The 19,074-nt window shown below is 39.6% G+C and overlaps 1 protein-coding gene across 2 annotated transcripts in view; it reads right to left on the reverse strand.

Moving 5' to 3' along the window:
* The window catches only part of USP6NL (USP6 N-terminal like), a 113,495-nt gene that overhangs the window by 50,469 nt on the left and 43,952 nt on the right, over window positions 1-19,074 (reverse strand). Inside the window, exons 1-3 of one of the 2 annotated variants that reach the window (XM_042815732.1) lie at window positions 9,695-9,852; window positions 2,756-2,829; window positions 1,526-1,608 (exon numbers count right to left, since the gene is read on the reverse strand). In XM_042815732.1, coding sequence (XP_042671666.1) covers window positions 1,526-1,608; window positions 2,756-2,829; window positions 9,695-9,752 — 215 coding nt within the window. In that variant the 5' untranslated portion in view covers window positions 9,753-9,852. Of the gene's footprint in view, window positions 1-1,525; window positions 1,609-2,755; window positions 2,830-9,694; window positions 9,853-19,074 lie in introns of those variants that run through there. The other variant, XM_042815733.1, reaches the window with a different exon arrangement.

The following is a 19,074-nucleotide window of genomic DNA, read 5'->3' on the forward strand; positions in this document are numbered from 1 at the left end:
TCACTCTCAGGAGAAATCTGCCTTATAAAGAGACACAGGTCAACATGTAAGCATGAGTATCACAGAATTAGTGAGGACTTGAATATCCATATCCATCATTAATTTGCGCAGTGTTCATGTATCATAAATCTTTCCAATTTCAACTCTAGAAGCTGGCTGTATGAATACTGCATGGACTTCATATTAGTGACTAATTATATTAATGGAAAAGAAGTATTGTCTAATGACTAAGGTACATCTACACTGTCTAATCACAAAAAAAAGGCCAGAGTGTGATGTAAAGTTACATAAGTGGCTTAAAGTTAGTGCTACAGCAGCTTGGAAATTGACAAATGTTATTTTGCTAAGCAGCATTTCCATCACTGCACCTCAGATACATGACACTGAAGCCACAAAGTCCAAGACTCTGAAAGAGAGAACAATAGCAGTAGCAGCTTTAGCAGACATTACTAACACACTCCCATGCCTCATTTATAGAAAGGGAAATATCACAAGACAAGTAACAGGGAGGTTTCAGAAGTCTGTACAGCTACTGAAATCAAGAATCTGCTGGGAAATCTGAAGGTACTTATCTCTTTTACTTGTGCACAGGAAATCATTCTGGTGTCTGTTCTACACTAGGAATGCCTACAATGACAGCAACAGTACCAGACCTGTAGTAGTGTAGCTATAATTTACCAACTATTTGCAAGTCACACACCAAATGGTACAAAAACAGCTAGTTAGAAATGAAGTTTTCCACTCAACTCTGCTTGTGCTGGAGAGCCTAATTGAACTTCATACATTGAAACAAATGCCAAATACCAAGAACGTCAAAGACTCTTGGCTGGATATTATCAGAAGTGGAAAATCAATCTGAGTTCAGCTTCTGCTCACTGGACTTTTCCACTTGCTAGCCACAGAAATTCTAATACCATTTAATGCAATTATCTTTATTTGCCAGAAGTGAGATCATTGGGAGATCATTAAGGGAATCTGACCAGATTCTGGTGTTTTCTCACTTTTCTTAATGATACAACGTTTGATTCAAAATCAGCAAGAGATTTTAGTAGGGTTAGTTAAAAAATGAAGTTAAATGAGCTTCATCTTTGAGGGATATATAGTTATTCATATACAGCTATTATATAATCTTAAACTTTTTTAAAATTAAAGGTCAACATGGAAATAACATTTTTAAAATGTCCTTCCAAAAATCTGAAGTTTGTTCACATGTAACACAGTCACTTAAAAACAACTTTAGCTGCAATTTCATTGAGCTTAAAATATCTGTACCGATTATCAATTTTTATTCCCAAATAATTAAAAAGCATTTTAGTGCCCAAACAGGATCACATTACAGAAAAAAAGCTAAACACTGAACTGAAAAGCACAGCAGAAGATTATATAGCAAAACATTTGTATAGCAAAGTTTCCAGAAGATCTACAAAAATGTATAACAAATACTATCACCAAATAGGCATTACAATAAAAAATACAAATACTAACAGGAAAAAACTCTTATTCTCTTTTCAGTGTAGCTACTTACTGTAGAAACCCAAATCTATCTGTAACTTTGTACAGGCGATAGTCAGCATCTTCCCATGGTTCAATCTGTGCACCATCTCGTCCCTATCAGAAAGGAAGGAAAAAAAAAGAAAAAAAAGAGAGAGCCAAATTAAGTTTCAAATTAAGTTCTATGATACAATAAACTAAGACACAGAAAGACATGATTGAGCCATAATCTTTGATACACTTTGGTAGTAAGCTAGAGCAGTAGAAGCAGTTTAGTACACCAGTACTAAACTGACCACCCAAAAATAGCAAAGTAGCACAGCTCTATCAGCTGCTGGGACTGGTATTTTCATCACAGGAAATCTCCTTCTGCCACTGCTGCATGCATTCATTCCCATTCCTTCCTCCTGCTCCTAATGAAATACACACTCTTCTGATACAAACTACATACAGGTTGCTGAGTGTGAAGAGAGGCCACGGCTCAGAATAGAAGTCACGTACACAGTGTTTCCATATCAAAACAATACAGCTACTCTAAGTGCTCACTGTGCAGGACATTACCCTAAGCCTGGCATTAAAATCCTTCATCCATTCTACAAAGAAGTCTAAGGCACAGTTCTCCAAGGACACTTAAAAACTCACAAGCATTACTGGAATATATGAACATGGTGCAGGTATTCCAGACACGTGCTGCGCCAGGCTTGTATATGACAAGTAGTTTGAGAAAAAGATAAGGCCTAGGATATTTCTTTAATTCCTTATAACAATTTGACATACAAAGCAGTTTACTTATCTATTAAGTTTTCCGTAATGATGTGCTTCGATTACCATCAAATGAATTAAAGAGCATGGTAAGAGTTCCTCTGATCCTATAGATTTTACTGAGAACTATTGGTGATAGGTGGATGGTTGGACTGGATGATCTTGTAGGTCTTTTCTAACCTTGGTGTTTCTGTGATATGCACTCAGCATTCTCAAACACGATGCTTTCATTACATCTAAAAACATTACACTACCTTAAAGCAGCCCCAGTGCAACTTGCCATGCACCTGAAAAATGAGTTGGTTATTCAGAATATCCCTGTGGAAGGAGAATTTAACCTACTCATAGGCCAAAGCATCCCAAAAATCACTAGATTAGTGGTACAGAGGGTATTTTAACTAAATAAACAGAAGCTAGTGGGAAACCGTAATTCATTTTGAAAACAGAAATATTACTGAAGTTAATTATAAAATGACTTTCAATTATTATTAAATTCACTTACTCTGTCATACTTGGCAACTATCTCTGCTCGTTCCTGGGCAAGTTTGACAGCAGCATCCTGCTCGGCATCTGCGCCTGTGGAGGATTATAATAAAGCTGTTCAGATTCTCTCCCTTGTGAGCAAAAAAACTGCAGTTAAGTACTTAGAAAATAATCTTGACTTCAGAGTAATTATTTGTATGGAGAAATGCCAAAACAATTGTATCAAAACAAAATATGATCGCAGTACACCTCCTGAATACTGAGCAGAATAAAATATAATTAGTGGACAATAACTAACTCTGAGTTCAGAATGTCCCCCCCTTCCACTAAAAAAGCAATTCAATAAATTTATTTTAAAAAGGAAAAAAACTCTCTAATCGAAAGAGTGAAGAGAGTAGTAAAAGATCCTACTTGACAATTCCAGAAGCATTTACCTAGTTGAAGAAAACCCAAACATACACTACTGTTTTAAATCCAACATTGTAAATATTTTCAGGATTCATACAGGAGGGATGAAAAAACCATGAATACCCAAGAAATACTGCATGACTTTATCTTAGAAATTGCCTCAGACTTATTTCTTAGAAAACAGGGAAAGAGATCACTATAGAATCACATCTGCAACTTGTGCAGCCCAGAGAGAGAATAAGCATAAGTATCTAATAATGGGAAGGTTGGTAAGCAAGAAAAAAAACAGATATTTAGGTAAATACTGAACATCAGTACACCACAAGTACAGCAACAGTTGAGGTTACTGCAATAGTGGAGTTAAAGTTTAGAGAAATCTCATATGATTGAGGAAACATGAAACAGACTGCAAGCAGAACTGAATTAGGTTCCTCAGCATTCTTCCCTTAGCAGAAACAATCTCTCAATCACAGATTAGAATGCAAAGGGTACCACAGGTGGTAATTAAGATCATGGAATCACAGAATGACCTGGGTTGAAATGGACCACAATGGTCATCTTGTTTCAACCCCCTGCTGTGTGCAGGGTCACCAACCACCAGACCAGGCTGCCCAGAGCCACATCCAGCCTGGCCTTGAATGCCTGCAGGGATGGGGCATCCACAGCCTCCTTGGGCAACCTGTTCCAGTGTGTGAAAAACTTCCTCCTAATATCTAACCTAAACCTCCCCTGTCTCAGTTTAAGACCATTCCCACTGTCCTATCACTGTTCACCCTTGTAAATAGCCGTTCCCGTTAAAGGGCTGACAACAGCAGGACTAGGGGAAATGGATCCAAGTTGAAGGAGGGAAGATTTAGGTTGGATGTTAGGGGGAAGTTCTATACAAGGAGAGTGGTTAGGCCCTGGAACGGGCTGCCCAGGGAGGTTGTGGATGCCCCGTCCTTGGATGTGTTTAAGGCCAGGTTGAACGGGGTCCTGGGCAACCTGATCTGAATGTGTGTGTTTGGTGGCCCTGCTAGGCAGGGGGGTTGGAACTACATGATCCTTGAGGTCCCTTCCAACCCGGGTGATTCTGTGATTCTGTGATTCTGTTCCCCCTCCTGTTTATGTGCTCCCCTTCAAGAACTGGAAGGCCACAATGAGGTCTCCCTGGAGCCTTCTCTTCTCCAAGCTAAACAAGCCCAGTTCCCTCAACCTTACCCCATAGGAGAGGTGCTCCAGCCCTCTGATCATCTCAGTGCCCTCCTCTGGACCTGCTCCAAGAGCTCCGTGTCCTTCCTGTGCTGGAGACCCCAGGCCTGGATGCAGTACTGCAGGTGGGGCCTCACAAGAGCTGAGTAGGGGAGGACAACCACCTCCTCTCCCTGCTGGCCACCCCTTTTTTTAAATGCAGCACAGAACACAATTGGCCACCTGGGCAAGAATATACTGCACTTCAATATTCCAAATTTAAAGGGGCAAAACTGGACATCACATGAATAAGTCATGTCAATAAGTCTGGAAAAGATTTTTTGGAGCCTATGGCATTAGCACACTTATTTGTTCAAAGGGATATTTCTTTATTAAAATTCACCTACATATTTAAGTTGCTCCTAAGTAGCCTTCAAAGCTGCCTGCTAGTGAAGTGACTGAGCACATTCTCTACATGTTTCCCCTTGAAGTTTCTTTAGGGGAATGCAGACAGAACCGCAGCATGCCCCCATCACAGACACATGCCCCACTGCACGGGCAGCAATGATGCCTGTCCCACATTTCCCCTAACAAGAAGTCTGACTGCTTCTTTAACTACAGGAAATCATAAATAAATGCTCTGCGCTTTGCTTTACACATTCTGGCTCCCCTCTGTCTGTCACTATCATTTCCCAATCAGACTGCTCTCATTTATTAGAGAGGACATCTGGCTTTGTCATTTTTTCCCGAAGTACACGAGAACCAGCATGCATTTATTTATGTAATCATTTAAAATTTAAGAACCACATCTGCTACATTTTGAAGCTATGCATCTCTATGCCACATCACTGATAAATAATTTCCTCCCTGTAAGGCGGTAAGTGAGTTGCTTCATTTCATGTTGTCAGCCTGTAGTGCTGTCTGAGCACAGTGATGCTCCTGTTGCTCCTCACGATGCTGGATCCACCTTCATTAATTCCCAAGCTTAAAGAGGAGAGCAAGAGATGAAGCAGTTTGGTTTCATGCTTGCTTTTTTCTGACAATTCTATAATTACCATGGGCCGTTACCCCAGCTAGCTGTGTAACAGCCAACAAAAATCCCCTTCTAGAACATCCTCCCCAGCAACATCACCACACAAGGACAAAAACCAAACTCCATGTTGCCCTGAGCACAATTAAGAACTATATATTCCCAATAAAATTACACCAAACCATTTGTTAATCCTTTACTAGTTGACACACTTTGCTCACCAAACTTCCAGTGCCCACACTTAAGCCCCTAATCCACACTGACAAAGTAGTACATGAAACCAGGCTTTATTTTCAAAGAAGGAAGCTAAAGGAATCATAATCAAAACTGAATTGTATTTTCCTTTGTAAGACACAAACAGATGTCTGTTTACATTAATGCCTTAGAGAACACCAATTACGAGTTTTTAAAACTAAATTTATACTTGCTGAGAGAATTCCAAAGTTGAGCTGTTCTAATCCTTACTTCTTGTCACGGTTTTATAGACAGATTTGGGGAAAGCCCATTTGTTTAAAGTATGATTAGTGTTAGGACTTGAGAAATGGGGAAATACTTCTATCACTCTTTTCCCAGTAAAAGAGAAATAAGATCTGATTTGAGTAAGAGAGTAGCAAAGTAAGTAGTGAGGGCCATGGTATTTTTTCATTAACAGAATACAACCAAACAATTATTGCTTGCATTCAAAAATATACTCAAAAGGAGACACATGGATTAAACAACAGAAGTTGAAACCAAGATTAAATAATGTATGATAGAATAATGCAAAACTGTATTTGCACCAGAAGCAGGGTCCAGATTTATGCTGAACATATCTCTGTGGCTTACCTTCCTGTTCTCCCCACAAGTAACACACATCGACGTTTGACATGTTCAGTGCCTCATGACAATTCAATTACATTTAGCGTGGAAATTATCATATTCATTGCCTTTAAAGTAATCCTCTTCACTTTCTGCCAGAAGCATCTTAATCTTTTAGCTGCTCGGACACAGCCTAACATTACATTAATCCACTCAGAACTCAGAGAACAGCTTGAAACAGGGACAAGAGGTTATACTTCAAGAAATAAACAGATCATATTGTTTCTTGCAAGAATTATTCAAATATCTTCAAGTTAGAAATTACAGAATGATTCCTGATTAAGTAAAAGCTAAATATGGGAACAAATTCTGCACAAAATATGCTCCTTGGAAGAAAAATACACAGAATCTTGGAAAGGTTGAGGTTGGAAGGGATCTTGAAGTCTTACTTCAATGAAAGCAGTTCAAGTGGTGAAACTAGTTTGATTACCTTTCCAAGTTAAAATTAGCATTAGAGGTGATCAACAGCACATGATGTAGCAAAGAATATAGTCTCAGGTGATGCTGATATTAGCATATTATCAGTTAAGTAGCACAGAAAACTGATTTTGACTAAAAACTAAGGAAATGTCAGCAACCGAAAACAAAGTATAATCACTGCTGATAGAAAGTGCCAATGACAGCACAATAATCAGAGCATGCAAATTCCTAATACAACTGGTCAGCATGACAGGGTACAGCGAGTGTGATGCTAGCAGCAATGTCATGCATTTAGTATGCAAAAGAGGTAAATGAGAGAAAGAAAGACCAGCACAAAACACTCTGGACAGCTGGCCTAATACATGTAGCTTTCCCCATCAGAGTATTTTCTCCTCATCACTCTGTCACAATGATCTGTTTCCTGTATTTTACAGATATTACAAGTTTATACATTTGGAAAGGCAGCACATAAAGCTCTTGAAGCATCGGTAAGGGCAGAAATTTTAACAGAAAATTCCAGCCTGGGACAGTCTTAAAAAGGACCAACTTAACAGCCAGGATTTTACCCTTTGTCTTCTTTACCCTTAGAAATCGGGTGATTTGACTTTTCAGCACTGCTGGGATGACCAGTAAACAGCTGGATTTAAAGGATACTTGAGTTTGGGGTAAGTAAGATTTTGTTTCATTTTGCCAGTCACTGATTTTAAGTTCATAAAGAATCAGGTCTGATAAATTAGATATCTGTGCACTGTCATCAGCCCCATAAAGCGAGAAAACCGCCAGCACTAATGTACAAGCTTTGCTCCTTTGTCACTCTAATAAGAGCATCTCCTCACCTCAGCAATTGTTCAAGAATTGAAAACAACAATCTCTTTGGAACAGAAAGACATGATGGTATGTAAAAAACGTAAGTGGCAAAGGCAAAAAAAACAAGCCAGCCCTACCTACTGCAAGGACACAGTCCTAATTTGTCTTCAGTATTTATTTTCTGATAAAGGAAATTAGTCATCTGGAGATGGCAGCATTACTTAGAAGCAACAAATTTATAGATGAATTACAGATGTTAGCCTGCTATTCACTATTAGGTGGTGTGCATCTCAGCCACATTGAAAATAAAACCCCACATTTTCAGAGGTTCTTCAAAACTTCAAAACCCTTGTTCAGGTCAGTCTACTGGAACAAGAACTGAAAAATATCACATTAAATTAAAATAAACTCTTAAGTTGGCAATAACCAGGCTTCTTACACAACCTTTTATTACAAATCAACTAGAAACAGCCTGTTCTTTTAATCAGCTACAACTCTAAGCATCCCATGCAGAAGTGTTTACTTTTCCTGAATTCCACATTCTTCCAATCCTAAGGAAGAAAGTCAAGTATAGTAACTTACAGGAAAATGAACTAATAATAAGATGTAAAATGCAAGGTAAAAACCATAATATCCTGCTCCCAAACAAATGCAAGACTAATTGGAATTGAGCGGGTGTCATAGTGACTTAATAGCAAAATGTTACATCAAATTCAAAACAGACATTACTTAAAGGAAAATAATTACATACCCGACAAATGGATGTAAAAATGAAACTCTTGACTAAGAATAATATTTTCTCAAGGACAAATTTACAACAACAACAACAACAAAACAGATACTAACAAAGTCACATTCTGACAGCTATTGAACAACTGAAGAAATAATCCCAGCTTACTCTCACCTTCATGCTACACGTTCCCTTTTGCTTTGCAGGGAGAAACATTAGTTGCCACATGTATGCAACTACAGACAGTGCAGAGCCCTAGAGCTGGGTTTGCTCGGCCCAGAGCCTTAGAGCTGAGGGAAGGCCTGATGGCGGCTGCAGCTCTCACAGGGAGCAGAGGGCAGCACTGAGCTCTGCTCTGTGTGACAGTGGACCTGAGGAACTTCAAGAAGCATTTGGACAGTCTCAGACATGGCTGGCCCTGTGTCGAACCATCTACAGGCCACTGAGCCAAACTTACTGTGAATGAAGTTTGTGTGGCTCTACCTCACTGGTTAGGCTTCTCCCTTAGTCTAAAAATGCACTGTTAGATACAAGGAAAGGTAAAAACCACCGAGCACAGCTTCTTCATCAAGGCAGCACAACATGAGTACCACAGAGAGCTTCACAGATCTCGAAGGAGTGGGGATGTAACAAGGTATGTTACAGTGCTTATGGTGCTGATGCATAAGTTATAGATGTACCATAAACATAAGTCATGACTCTTGTTGTGGGGATGAGGGTTAGTATATTGCTATTGCCCTGTGCTACCTTATCCTTATTCTGAAAAGGAGATTTCTCCCTGCTTTGTTATCTGACCCACCCCCATTGCCTCCTTGACTGCGGAGCAATCTAAAACCCCCAAAGACTTGGAACACAATCATCTGTTTTCCATTGCTTCACTCAAATTCTTGTTTGCACACTGCACATTCCACTGCACAAAGAGCTGCAGTGGCACAAATTCCTGTCTGCAGGCACTACCAACAGCTGCTGTGCATCTACACACTGAAGGCACATAACAGAGCAACAAGCAGAAGTTTTGTTTTAAGTCTGTGGTCATATCAGAAAGTCCCTTTCATACCAATGCTGTTTATTTTCCTTCAAGTTCTTTCTCACAAACAATGAAGGAAAAGCCATGACCCATGACGTACGCTTAATAGTATTTTGTTGTGGGTAGACAACATTTAAAAAGAAGAAAAACGTGGTACATATCTACACACAGATATCAGATTTTCTGCTTTACAGGAAACAAAATAAACATTTATTATACTTCATTTCTCTTCTCATGCATGTTATTTTTAGGAAGTGAAAAAAGAGTTGAATAGTCAGAAAATGCTATGTCTTTACAGAGTAATAGTTGCTCAGGAAGAAAATACCACCAGTAATTAAGCGAGTTACATTTCTTCCACCATTCAGCATAACTGTATAACTTAATCATACTGGGTATTTAAAACTCAAAGTTGTCACTGTACAGAAATTAAAGAGAAGGAAATTAGTGCACAGTACCTTCAGACAGTTAACAGTTAAAGTGCAGTACATAAAATAAAATGATATTTTACCATTCTGTCGATTGAGGTTTTCTGCCCAGTCCTTGTAAAAGTCACTTTTAGTCCTCATGAAGTAAACCTGTTTATTCCTAGATCATATTCCAAGCCACTGCATCCGAAAGTAAAAGGAGAAAGTTCTCCTCCTCCGCTTGGAGCAATTGCTCCATGTAACCGAGCTATCTGGCACTGGCTCACTCTTTTTCAAGGCACGGCCCCTCTGCAGCTACATGAACTGCAGATACTCAAACAAAGATGCCATTTGTTAGCAAGAAGTGTCATGCAGGCAACATAGCAGTGGTATCCATTGCAGCCTACAGCCCAGCTAATAATAAACAAGAGGATTTGAACAAACAGCCTTACAGGACACTGCTCCTGTAACACATCACTGGTCTGGGGTAAGAATTCTTACTGGTATTTGCCAAGAGCTGCATGAAAAGCACCTCATTTAAAGAACTGACTAGAAATGGGGCTTTGAGTGTCTGCTTCTGGCTTAGTACTTAAGATACCATGAAATAAAACCTTGTAAAAATGCAGTTTATGTTTCTGTAACTGTTTAGTATTTCTTGGTTACAGGATGGAAAATACTTTTTTATTATTATTTAGACCTGCTTTATTGTTAAGGATAACTTGGGGACTTGAAATTCTTAGGATGTTAGGAGGTGATAAGAATGTTTTCCTGGATCAAAACAGTACAAATCTAAGATTGAATATTGCTAGAATTCATCTGCTTTCAGGACAGCAGTCAGCACCCCCAACACTTGCAAAACAAACCTCCATATCAAATATGCAAGGGCACTCATACCAAGCTGTTCTCCTGCAGAGTTTTTAGGCCTCGCACAAGGGTTCTTCTCAAGCAAAGTGCTACCTGCTATGCAATGGTTCAGCCAAGAACCAGCCCACAACTACTATTTAAATTCTTAACAAGTTAGAAGCACGCACTGTGCCAAACCTGGCTTGAAAGACTTGTGGTCAGATTGCTGCAAATCTGACAGTCATTGGGACTCTTTAGACTAGAGAAGGCTTAAGGGAAACTTATCAGTGTATGTAAGATACCTGAAGGGAGGCTGCAAACATGATGGAGCCAGGCTCCTTCCAGCAGCAACCAGTGCCAGGACAAGAGGCAGCGGGCACAAACTGGAACACAAGAGGTTCCTATTAACATCACGAAGCATTTCTGTGCTTCTAGGTGCCAGAGCATTGGCACAGGTTGCCCAGAGAGGCTCTAGAGTCTCCTCTTTGGAGATCTTCAGGAGCTGCCTTGACACGGTCTTGGGCACCCAGCTGTAGGTGTCCCTGCCTGAGCAGCGCTTGGGCCAGATAGACCCAGAGGTCCTTGCCAACCTCAACTTGTGACTCTGATTTCCTTGCACCCTGGAAAGCATTAAAATGCCAGGAACAAAAGATCTGATCAAGATCATGGAACTACTCTCTTTTCTTTTGCTTCCCCCAGAGAATTTTTTAAAAATAATAATTCCTTCAATTGTATTAATCTTCCTCCTTATGTTGCCTCACTGCACCTGGAAATGATCAACAGCTCCTTTATCTTTTATCACTAGTTACTAATTACAGATCCTACCCAAACCCAAGCGTCAATAATTTAGTCTGCTGATATAGTGTGAGTTTAGACTAAGCCCATACAATATCAGCCTCTAAGATATTTCTCCTAAACGTGACATTCTTACTGCTGGCATTATTACAGACAATAGTAAGCTTGCTATACAAAAACCATCTTCCATTTTTCTCACCGTAGAACTACTGAACTGGTTCCATAAAACCAAAGACTTATTTCCAGATCTGAGCACATTACTGAGGAAGACAAAACAACCTACACACCATGAAGAGTAGCACTCATCCCAGGCTAACTCTCCCAGTTAATACCTTAAGCACCTGACAACAGTCATGGTTTTTAACAGCACTGGTGTCCTTCTACCACACTACCTTCAGGCAGCAATAGGATAAGAGCCATATCGTTCTGATATTTTTCTTGCATCTTTAACTTCTTTTCATGTTTAGTATGTGTATTTTTCTGCATATTTTGAAGTAATGACCTACAGAGGAAGGGGAAGATTTTGACTAGGAAGCTTATCTAAAAATAAAGTAAAGCTATTAGGAAAATCAATACACACAGTCATATTGGCACACACACAAAAAATCCAACTGCAGAAAACATACACTCCTTCCCCTGCGGCTTTTAAAAGTCAGCATTTTTTCAGAACAGAACTTGTTGTTGCAGTTGTGTTGCATGAGGAGTAACAGGTGGAAGATAGGAAAGTAGGGACTGAACTTGCCTGAAGAAATATAATTGAACTTTCATCTTAATGGAAAATCATGCTTCATTACAGCAGAACACCTGCAGTTCTGCAGGATCCCCTGTGAGATGCTGCACAGTCACCAATGGAAAACGGTCACTTTGGAGATTAGTAGAATTAGCTGCTACTAAAAAGCTATCTCAAAGCAATTTCAAAACCACCCTCAAAGGACTCAAAGTAAGAGCAAGGAAACCAAGGCAGCTGCATCAAGAAATGTTCCATGGAGAAAGCTCGTGTCAAAACATTAAATTGGAATTAAAGAGTCTTACATATACTGCAAAGAATTTAAAACAACCATTCTTACTATCAGCAATCAGTAAGCAGTAATTGACTAAGAGACTTACAAGAACTCTACAAACATTAATCAATTTCTCTAATATTGCTAGGACCATATTTTTAATCTTATGGCCTTATTAAAGCTTACTAGTTAATAAGAGCACCATAAGAACAAAATTCAAATAAAACGGCAAGAAAATTAAATAAGTATATAATAAAACATATTTGGGCCATCTACTTAGATTTAATTCATAATTACTTCTACATGCTTTGCTTAAATAAGTACATCTTGAAATTAGATCATCTTCATCAGCCGTGCCCACAGCCAACCCAGCTGGATGCTGCAGTCTGAGTGCAAAGTCACCTTCGTAGCACGTCCTCAGAATGTCACAAAGCAGAGCGACACGAACTGGCAGCGCTCTGCAGTGCTCTGCAGTAATTCCACCTCACCAAGTGTTGTGTGTGCAGTCATGAGCCATGAGACAATTAATCTGATGAGGGTTAACACAATCAGCTGCAGAGCCAAAAGAAACACAATCGCTAATTTCTGACAAGCTACAATTAAGAGAGTACGGCCAATTTTGAACAATGCTCCTTTCTTGAAAGGGTGGAAATAAAAGAGCACAATATTTTATGGCAGCTTTTAATAAACATAATCTCAAAGGCTTGGGCTGGGTATAATTTCAGGCTTGCTAATATCTCATGACTGGTTTGACTTGTGCAACAGGCAGTGTCTTCTGTCTCAGCGTAAGTCAGCTTTTGTTCTCCTCCTTCTCCTTCCCTAGATGATGTCCGGCTTTTTCAAGCGCTTATTACTGTTTTTCTCTCCTCAGTCTCACGAAAGGGCACCATTCTGACCACTGTGAAATGGTCACTCACACATTTCTTCTTTAAGGATATATAAACACAAGTCTCACTTAGCGTCGGCCCTATAAACAAGTGATGATCAAAGAGGATTTGCATTCTCACTGCTCAACAAGACAGTGCAAGCCTTGTTTCTGTAACACATTAATACTGGAAGTAAAGAAGCTGAAAGGATAGGAAAGTCTTCACAGAAAAGCACATGAGGATTGCTACTACATGGAAGTCACTTTACAGACTGACAGCCAAAGATTACATCTTCTGGAACTCTGCCTACATCTAACACTGCTATGCTATGTTTCAGTTACATTCTATATGTGTGAGTCCCACATGAATTCTCCTTCAAATTCATGACCTTTCCCAGTGCTGGTCCCAGGCTTTATAATTATGTCTTAAAACAATATTCTGCAAGTCAGCTGCTGTATTAAACTGTAAAATCAAACGTGGCCATGGCAGCAGCATCAACAGACAGAAAAGCAGAAATATTTCAGGAATTTTAACTGCAACCTAATGTAAGTCATCCTCTACACACTGTTGTGAGTCCCTCATACCCCTCATAATCCCTCATAATACAAAAGAACTTGTCACTCCAAACGTAATGCCTCCTATTTATTTCCATGGAAACTATAACAGATACAAAGAGTACAATAACACTATTTGATGGAGCAAATTCTCAGCTACAAGCCACTTGTTCTCAGCATAGCCACCACCATCAGCTTTGCACTTTCAGCAGCAAAGAAAGAGCCTGCATGCCATGTTTGTAACAATCTGTATCAGCAGAGGTGACCCACTGCCATTGTCACCACTGCAGAAATGCACCACCCACCGCCTCACTGCGCTCACATCCATAAACGTTCAGCAAATGTCAGTGAGTGCCATTTTTTTCCACATGGAGGAATTCAATTCCACACCTTTGCTTCATGTGCACTTCCATGTCAAATGCCATTTTGTCAGGCTGCCCCTCTGCTGCCATCTGTCACACAACAACATGTAACAGAATACTGGTGGGAAGGCTCAGCCTCTACTGCCACACCACCATCATAAAACAGGAGGCATTACTTTTGGAGCAGCATTACTTTTGGAGCAGCCCTCATATATGAAGTCTATAGCAGCCCCCCCAGGGTTCTGAAAACTACAATACCCATCCTGCACGCTGCTGTTACTTCTTTCAACTCCGACAGGTTACTAAATACAAAAGGAAAACTATCTTTCTGCATCCATTTCCAATGTCCTGTATTGTACATCTTAATTCGCAGCACACTGTGAATGTTTTAACAGCATTAAGATATGCAGTATCAATTTAAACAGAAAAATGGTTGTAATATTTTAGATTCTGACACAAGCAAGAACATTTCCTAAGAAGAGTTATGCTTATCACTTTGGCAGACTTATATTTAAGTAGTCTGATGCTATGCTGCACTAATTAAGTCTCTCAATTAATCATTTTTATCTCTGTATCAGTCAGAATTAATGGAGCAAACAATAATGCTATTTTAAAATTCACCATTAATGATGTGATGTCTGTTCCCAGTGCCACCAAAACAACATTCAGACTTACACTGGAAGAAATTTTAAAAAGGGGCTTTGTTTTTGTGGAAGCTGTTACAAAAGTCATCTATATTTTATCATTTTACTCACTAAAATATAAAGTTTTGTTCTTCTGCACAGACAATCCTTGAATACTCTGACATATGCACAGCTTCAACTCGTCATCTGATTACACAGATAATTCCAGAGATGAAAACAGGAATGCAAGGATGGCTGTTCCTGCAGTGGCTGCTATTCTGCTATTACTGAATAAGGCTACAGAGCTCCCAGCAGCTCCAAAAGACACTGCTGCCAGGAGCAGGACAGCAGCAGCACGATGGAGAATAGGAAGAAGCTCCTCCTGCTGTGCTCTGTGACCACAAGCTGTGACCCAGCTCTTGTTCTTCTCAATAGGCTGCTTAAAGCCTTGTTGGGCCCTGTGTGATACAGCAAGGGATGCATTCACACAGTAAAGGAAAGCTAAGTGTTGCCATAGTGTCTCACATTTACTTACCAACTCCTAGACTTTTTCTCCCTTCTACAGGAGCAGACAATGCAGGGCATCCTGTAATCATTCGCTCCCCAACAGCAGACAAAACCCAGCCTTCAGTCTCTGGCCACACCTGAACTTCAGTCTCCCACGGACTGCTCATCTTTGAACAGGTAAACACATTACCTGTGGTAATACTCCAACTACAAAGAGAATCCTCTCAATAAATCCTATGAAAAGTCTGAATGGCACAAACAAGCTTCTCTGACTAAATCTACTCACAGTGACTCAAAGGTACGTTGGAGCAAGTCTACACAAAGACATCAGGCAAATTTTGATACCTGCCTGCTTTCATCAGTTGTGTCTAAACAACATAAACCTACTTTGAAAAGTTCAAGTAATCAGCTTCTTACAATATCTGTCATGCACTTTATTAAAAAATAAATTGCACTTTGGTAGAGAGGAAAAAGACTGCAATTCCCTCTGAACATTTGAAATTATCTTCATTGCCATGCAGCACTGCATCCATGGTTTCCTATGTTTATAAAGTAGTCTTCTTATTAAAGACAGTCAAACGAAGGGTAAACCAGTTTGTTCAGCAACAGCAATTGGGGAAGAAAACACTATCAGTTTCTTCACCTCTGCTATGAGAATAGGAAGTCAGCGACAGGCAGCAAGTTGCTGTTGTTTCTAGTTTCACTTCTTGAGGACTGGTAAACACAGCACAGCACAACAAAACAAACTTCCCAGTCAAGACCAGAACATTGGCTTGAAGGCAACCCTGTATTTCCAGCCTCCAGCTCAGGGAAAACACAGTGGAGAAGCTGCAATAAAGCCTGAGATGCATCTCTACCAAATTTAAATCAGATTATACTGATATTTACTAGCAAGGAGTACTAATGTATTGGTGTCCATTTAGTTGGCATCAGCTAAAATATTTACCAATGTAAAAGCACTTCTGTTTGGTAAAATCAGCACAGAAAAAAAGGAAGGTTCATATTCATCAACCTTTTGGTCTTTTACCCACCAAATACAGTACCAGTAGGATACACCTCCCAGCTATGTCTTTACTCCAATTCAGTTTTGACTTTCTGGCTTGCCATACATAACAATTAATTGGTCTTTAGATGTAATCCATCCATGTACCTTAGGACTGTGTGGCAAAGCAGAGTTGTTTTCCCCCAGTCTCTTTCTGGGAAGAGAAACAATGACTTCAGTAATCAGTACAATGACAGGTATATCATTAGTAATTTCTTCTTGTTGGTTTATAAGGAGGTTTCAAACAGCGTAGTACCTAAATATCACTTACAAACATACAAGCAAGCTTTCACTGCTATTTCTCTCAAAAATCAATACTTATATTTCAGTATTAATTCAAGACGAAGAGCTACAAACGTGCTGCAAAGACCTTAAATCTATGTTACAACACAAACATAAGGTTAATTGTAGCCCAGACCTTCTGCACAAGCATAAAACAAAGAATCAATGTAACAAAGAGTCAATGATGCAGTAAACCTACTAATGAAGATTAGCTTCTCACCACTGTGCTCTGCTTATAAAAATAAAACAAGATCTGACCACTTCTCACAGACTCAGCAGAGAGGATAAAAAGGATTTTTGAATTTAGTTCAGAGAAGAATGCCTACTTAATGCCATTCCAGCACTGATGCAATCCTTAAGCAACGCCTGTCCTAAACTGCAAGGATTCACTCTGAGAACATCCGAACAAAGACTGCTCAATAGCCCACTTCACTCCAAACAGATTTCTCTCAGCATCTGCAAAATTTTTATACCTTACAGAATCAAAACCTATCACAAAAGTCAAACCCATCATGCCAATGGAGCAGCATCTGGCAAACAAGCATCCCTGCCCTGGGTAAGAGCAGACTTCCCAAAGAAGGGCAGACACCCGCTGACTGCTCACCCACAAACACTTCCATGAGCCTTTACACTAAATCAAGAAACTCATCAACTCTGCATGGAAGTTTAACAAATTCAAGTCTGCAGATTTCATTAGTGAAATTAAATCCAGAATAACTTGGGAGAGGAAGAAGAGATTTTGGTTACAAATTTTAGTTCCCTTTATGCTTTACCACTAAAGGCAATTTTTAAGTACACTTAAGAATCCAAACTTCCTATTTCTAATGTTACTCTAAAGACAGCCAAAGTGATACAGTAAGCGCATGCGTCATCTTTGTACTGATATTCCCAGAAGCTCTAGCTATGCAGTACAAAACAAAGATGTTGACCATTAACCATGCTTTAGTTACAGCATTTTAGACACTTAAGAATTATCACCACAGTGGCTTCAAACTGATGAAAATCCAGCAGCGTTTCATCAGTTGTTCCCTGTTCAGCAGAAGTTCAGCTGCCGTTTGCCATCACATACACACGTCAGAACGAGAGTGAAAATTACCAAATGTTTCTCTCATTTCATTTTTTGAAATCGTTAAATTTAACAGCAAATTTTTTATTATCATGGCAAGTTCTTAAGGGAAGTTACAAAGAACACAGCCCACCTGTGTTTAGGTATTAGAAGAGAGAAATTCTAATTTAAATTTACTTTAATACAAACCACAGTAAAGCAAACAACTTCAGTGCGTGCTACCTACAGGTACAGGAACTACTGCTTTCAGTCTCAAAATTTAGTTCCATCTACTTCCCGTTCCCTATCTCAGTTTCATCCCTGGCACAGGAATAACCAATGAACTCCATACAGTTAATCACACACAATCTATTTGCCGACACCGGCTGTTTCAGAAGAGCACATCATATCTCAAAAATGACCAACAGTTCATATTATTTTGCTATGTGCTATAAAAACGGAGAACCAAAAATAAAACCATCCAAGAATACTTTCTAGCTGAAGGTACAAAAGGTTGTTTAATCCCAAGGTAACATTCATCTGGTCAACAGGTTTCTGTAATAAATGAATCAGATGCACCTTCTGGAGGACGTTCTCTCTTTCATTGCAGCAGCATCACCAACAGCCATTCCTCAGGTGTGAGTTGAGGTGGTGGTTCAGTGAATCACAGACTCAAAAATAAAGTAATTTTTAGATATTTTTCAGATAAATGAATCCATCTTTGAGGAGCTTAAGAGGACATGCAAAATGAACACGTGACTTTGTCACCACTTAACCAGCTTTTACCAAGTCAGAAGTCTTTAGTGGGAGAGTAATGAAATGCTATTACTGTTCTGAATGGCCCAAATCTCTTCTGAAGCTGTGAAGGCAAGTGACAGCTGTACAGCACAGCCACAACAGCCAGAGTTTGGAGGATGATGGAAGTACAGCCTGAGCTCTGTGGTTTAGCTGCAGCACCACAAGCTGTACACCGACACAATGCACAGCAAACAGCCACTGGCCATAGTAAAGCTGCTTTCTGGTAACATAACACCTTCTGAGGGCAGAAAAGAGGAAGAGCAACAATTTAAAAATCATGTCTAACGAAGAGCACAAACATGAACAATATGGAAAGAGGATACGGAAGGGGTGGGGGAGGAAGTGTGACGCATTACTTAGGGAATGGTAGTTTAAGAGGTACAAAACCACTTGAATACAATTAGCTGCCAAGTTAAGGTATGCAAGGGTCATCATCACTAAGGCATATGGGACTTAAAGCAAAGGGTTTTACAACTGTGTGTGCATCATAGGTATTTTAATGCACAAAGCTACAGGTATGCAACACTCAAATTAAATTAAATATACAAATTATGGAGCTGTTCCAAGTTTCCACTAACTTGTTACACAAGCGTTTCCATCTTATACAAGTACCAATTTTCCTATTACCTTGCACATGTTTTCCTCGTTTACACCTGTACATTAGATCAGCAGCATTTTGCATCTCTCTGCATACATAAACAGTGCTGAAACTAGAGAGGGGGGAAGGGAAGGGAAGGGAAGGGAAGGGAAGGGAAGGGAAGGGAAG

This window comes from Centrocercus urophasianus, unplaced genomic scaffold (genome assembly GCF_019232065.1).
Source record: "Centrocercus urophasianus isolate 14NV4802_14NV808 unplaced genomic scaffold, USGS_Curo_1.0 seq_15, whole genome shotgun sequence".
NCBI lineage: Eukaryota > Metazoa > Chordata > Aves > Galliformes > Phasianidae > Centrocercus > Centrocercus urophasianus.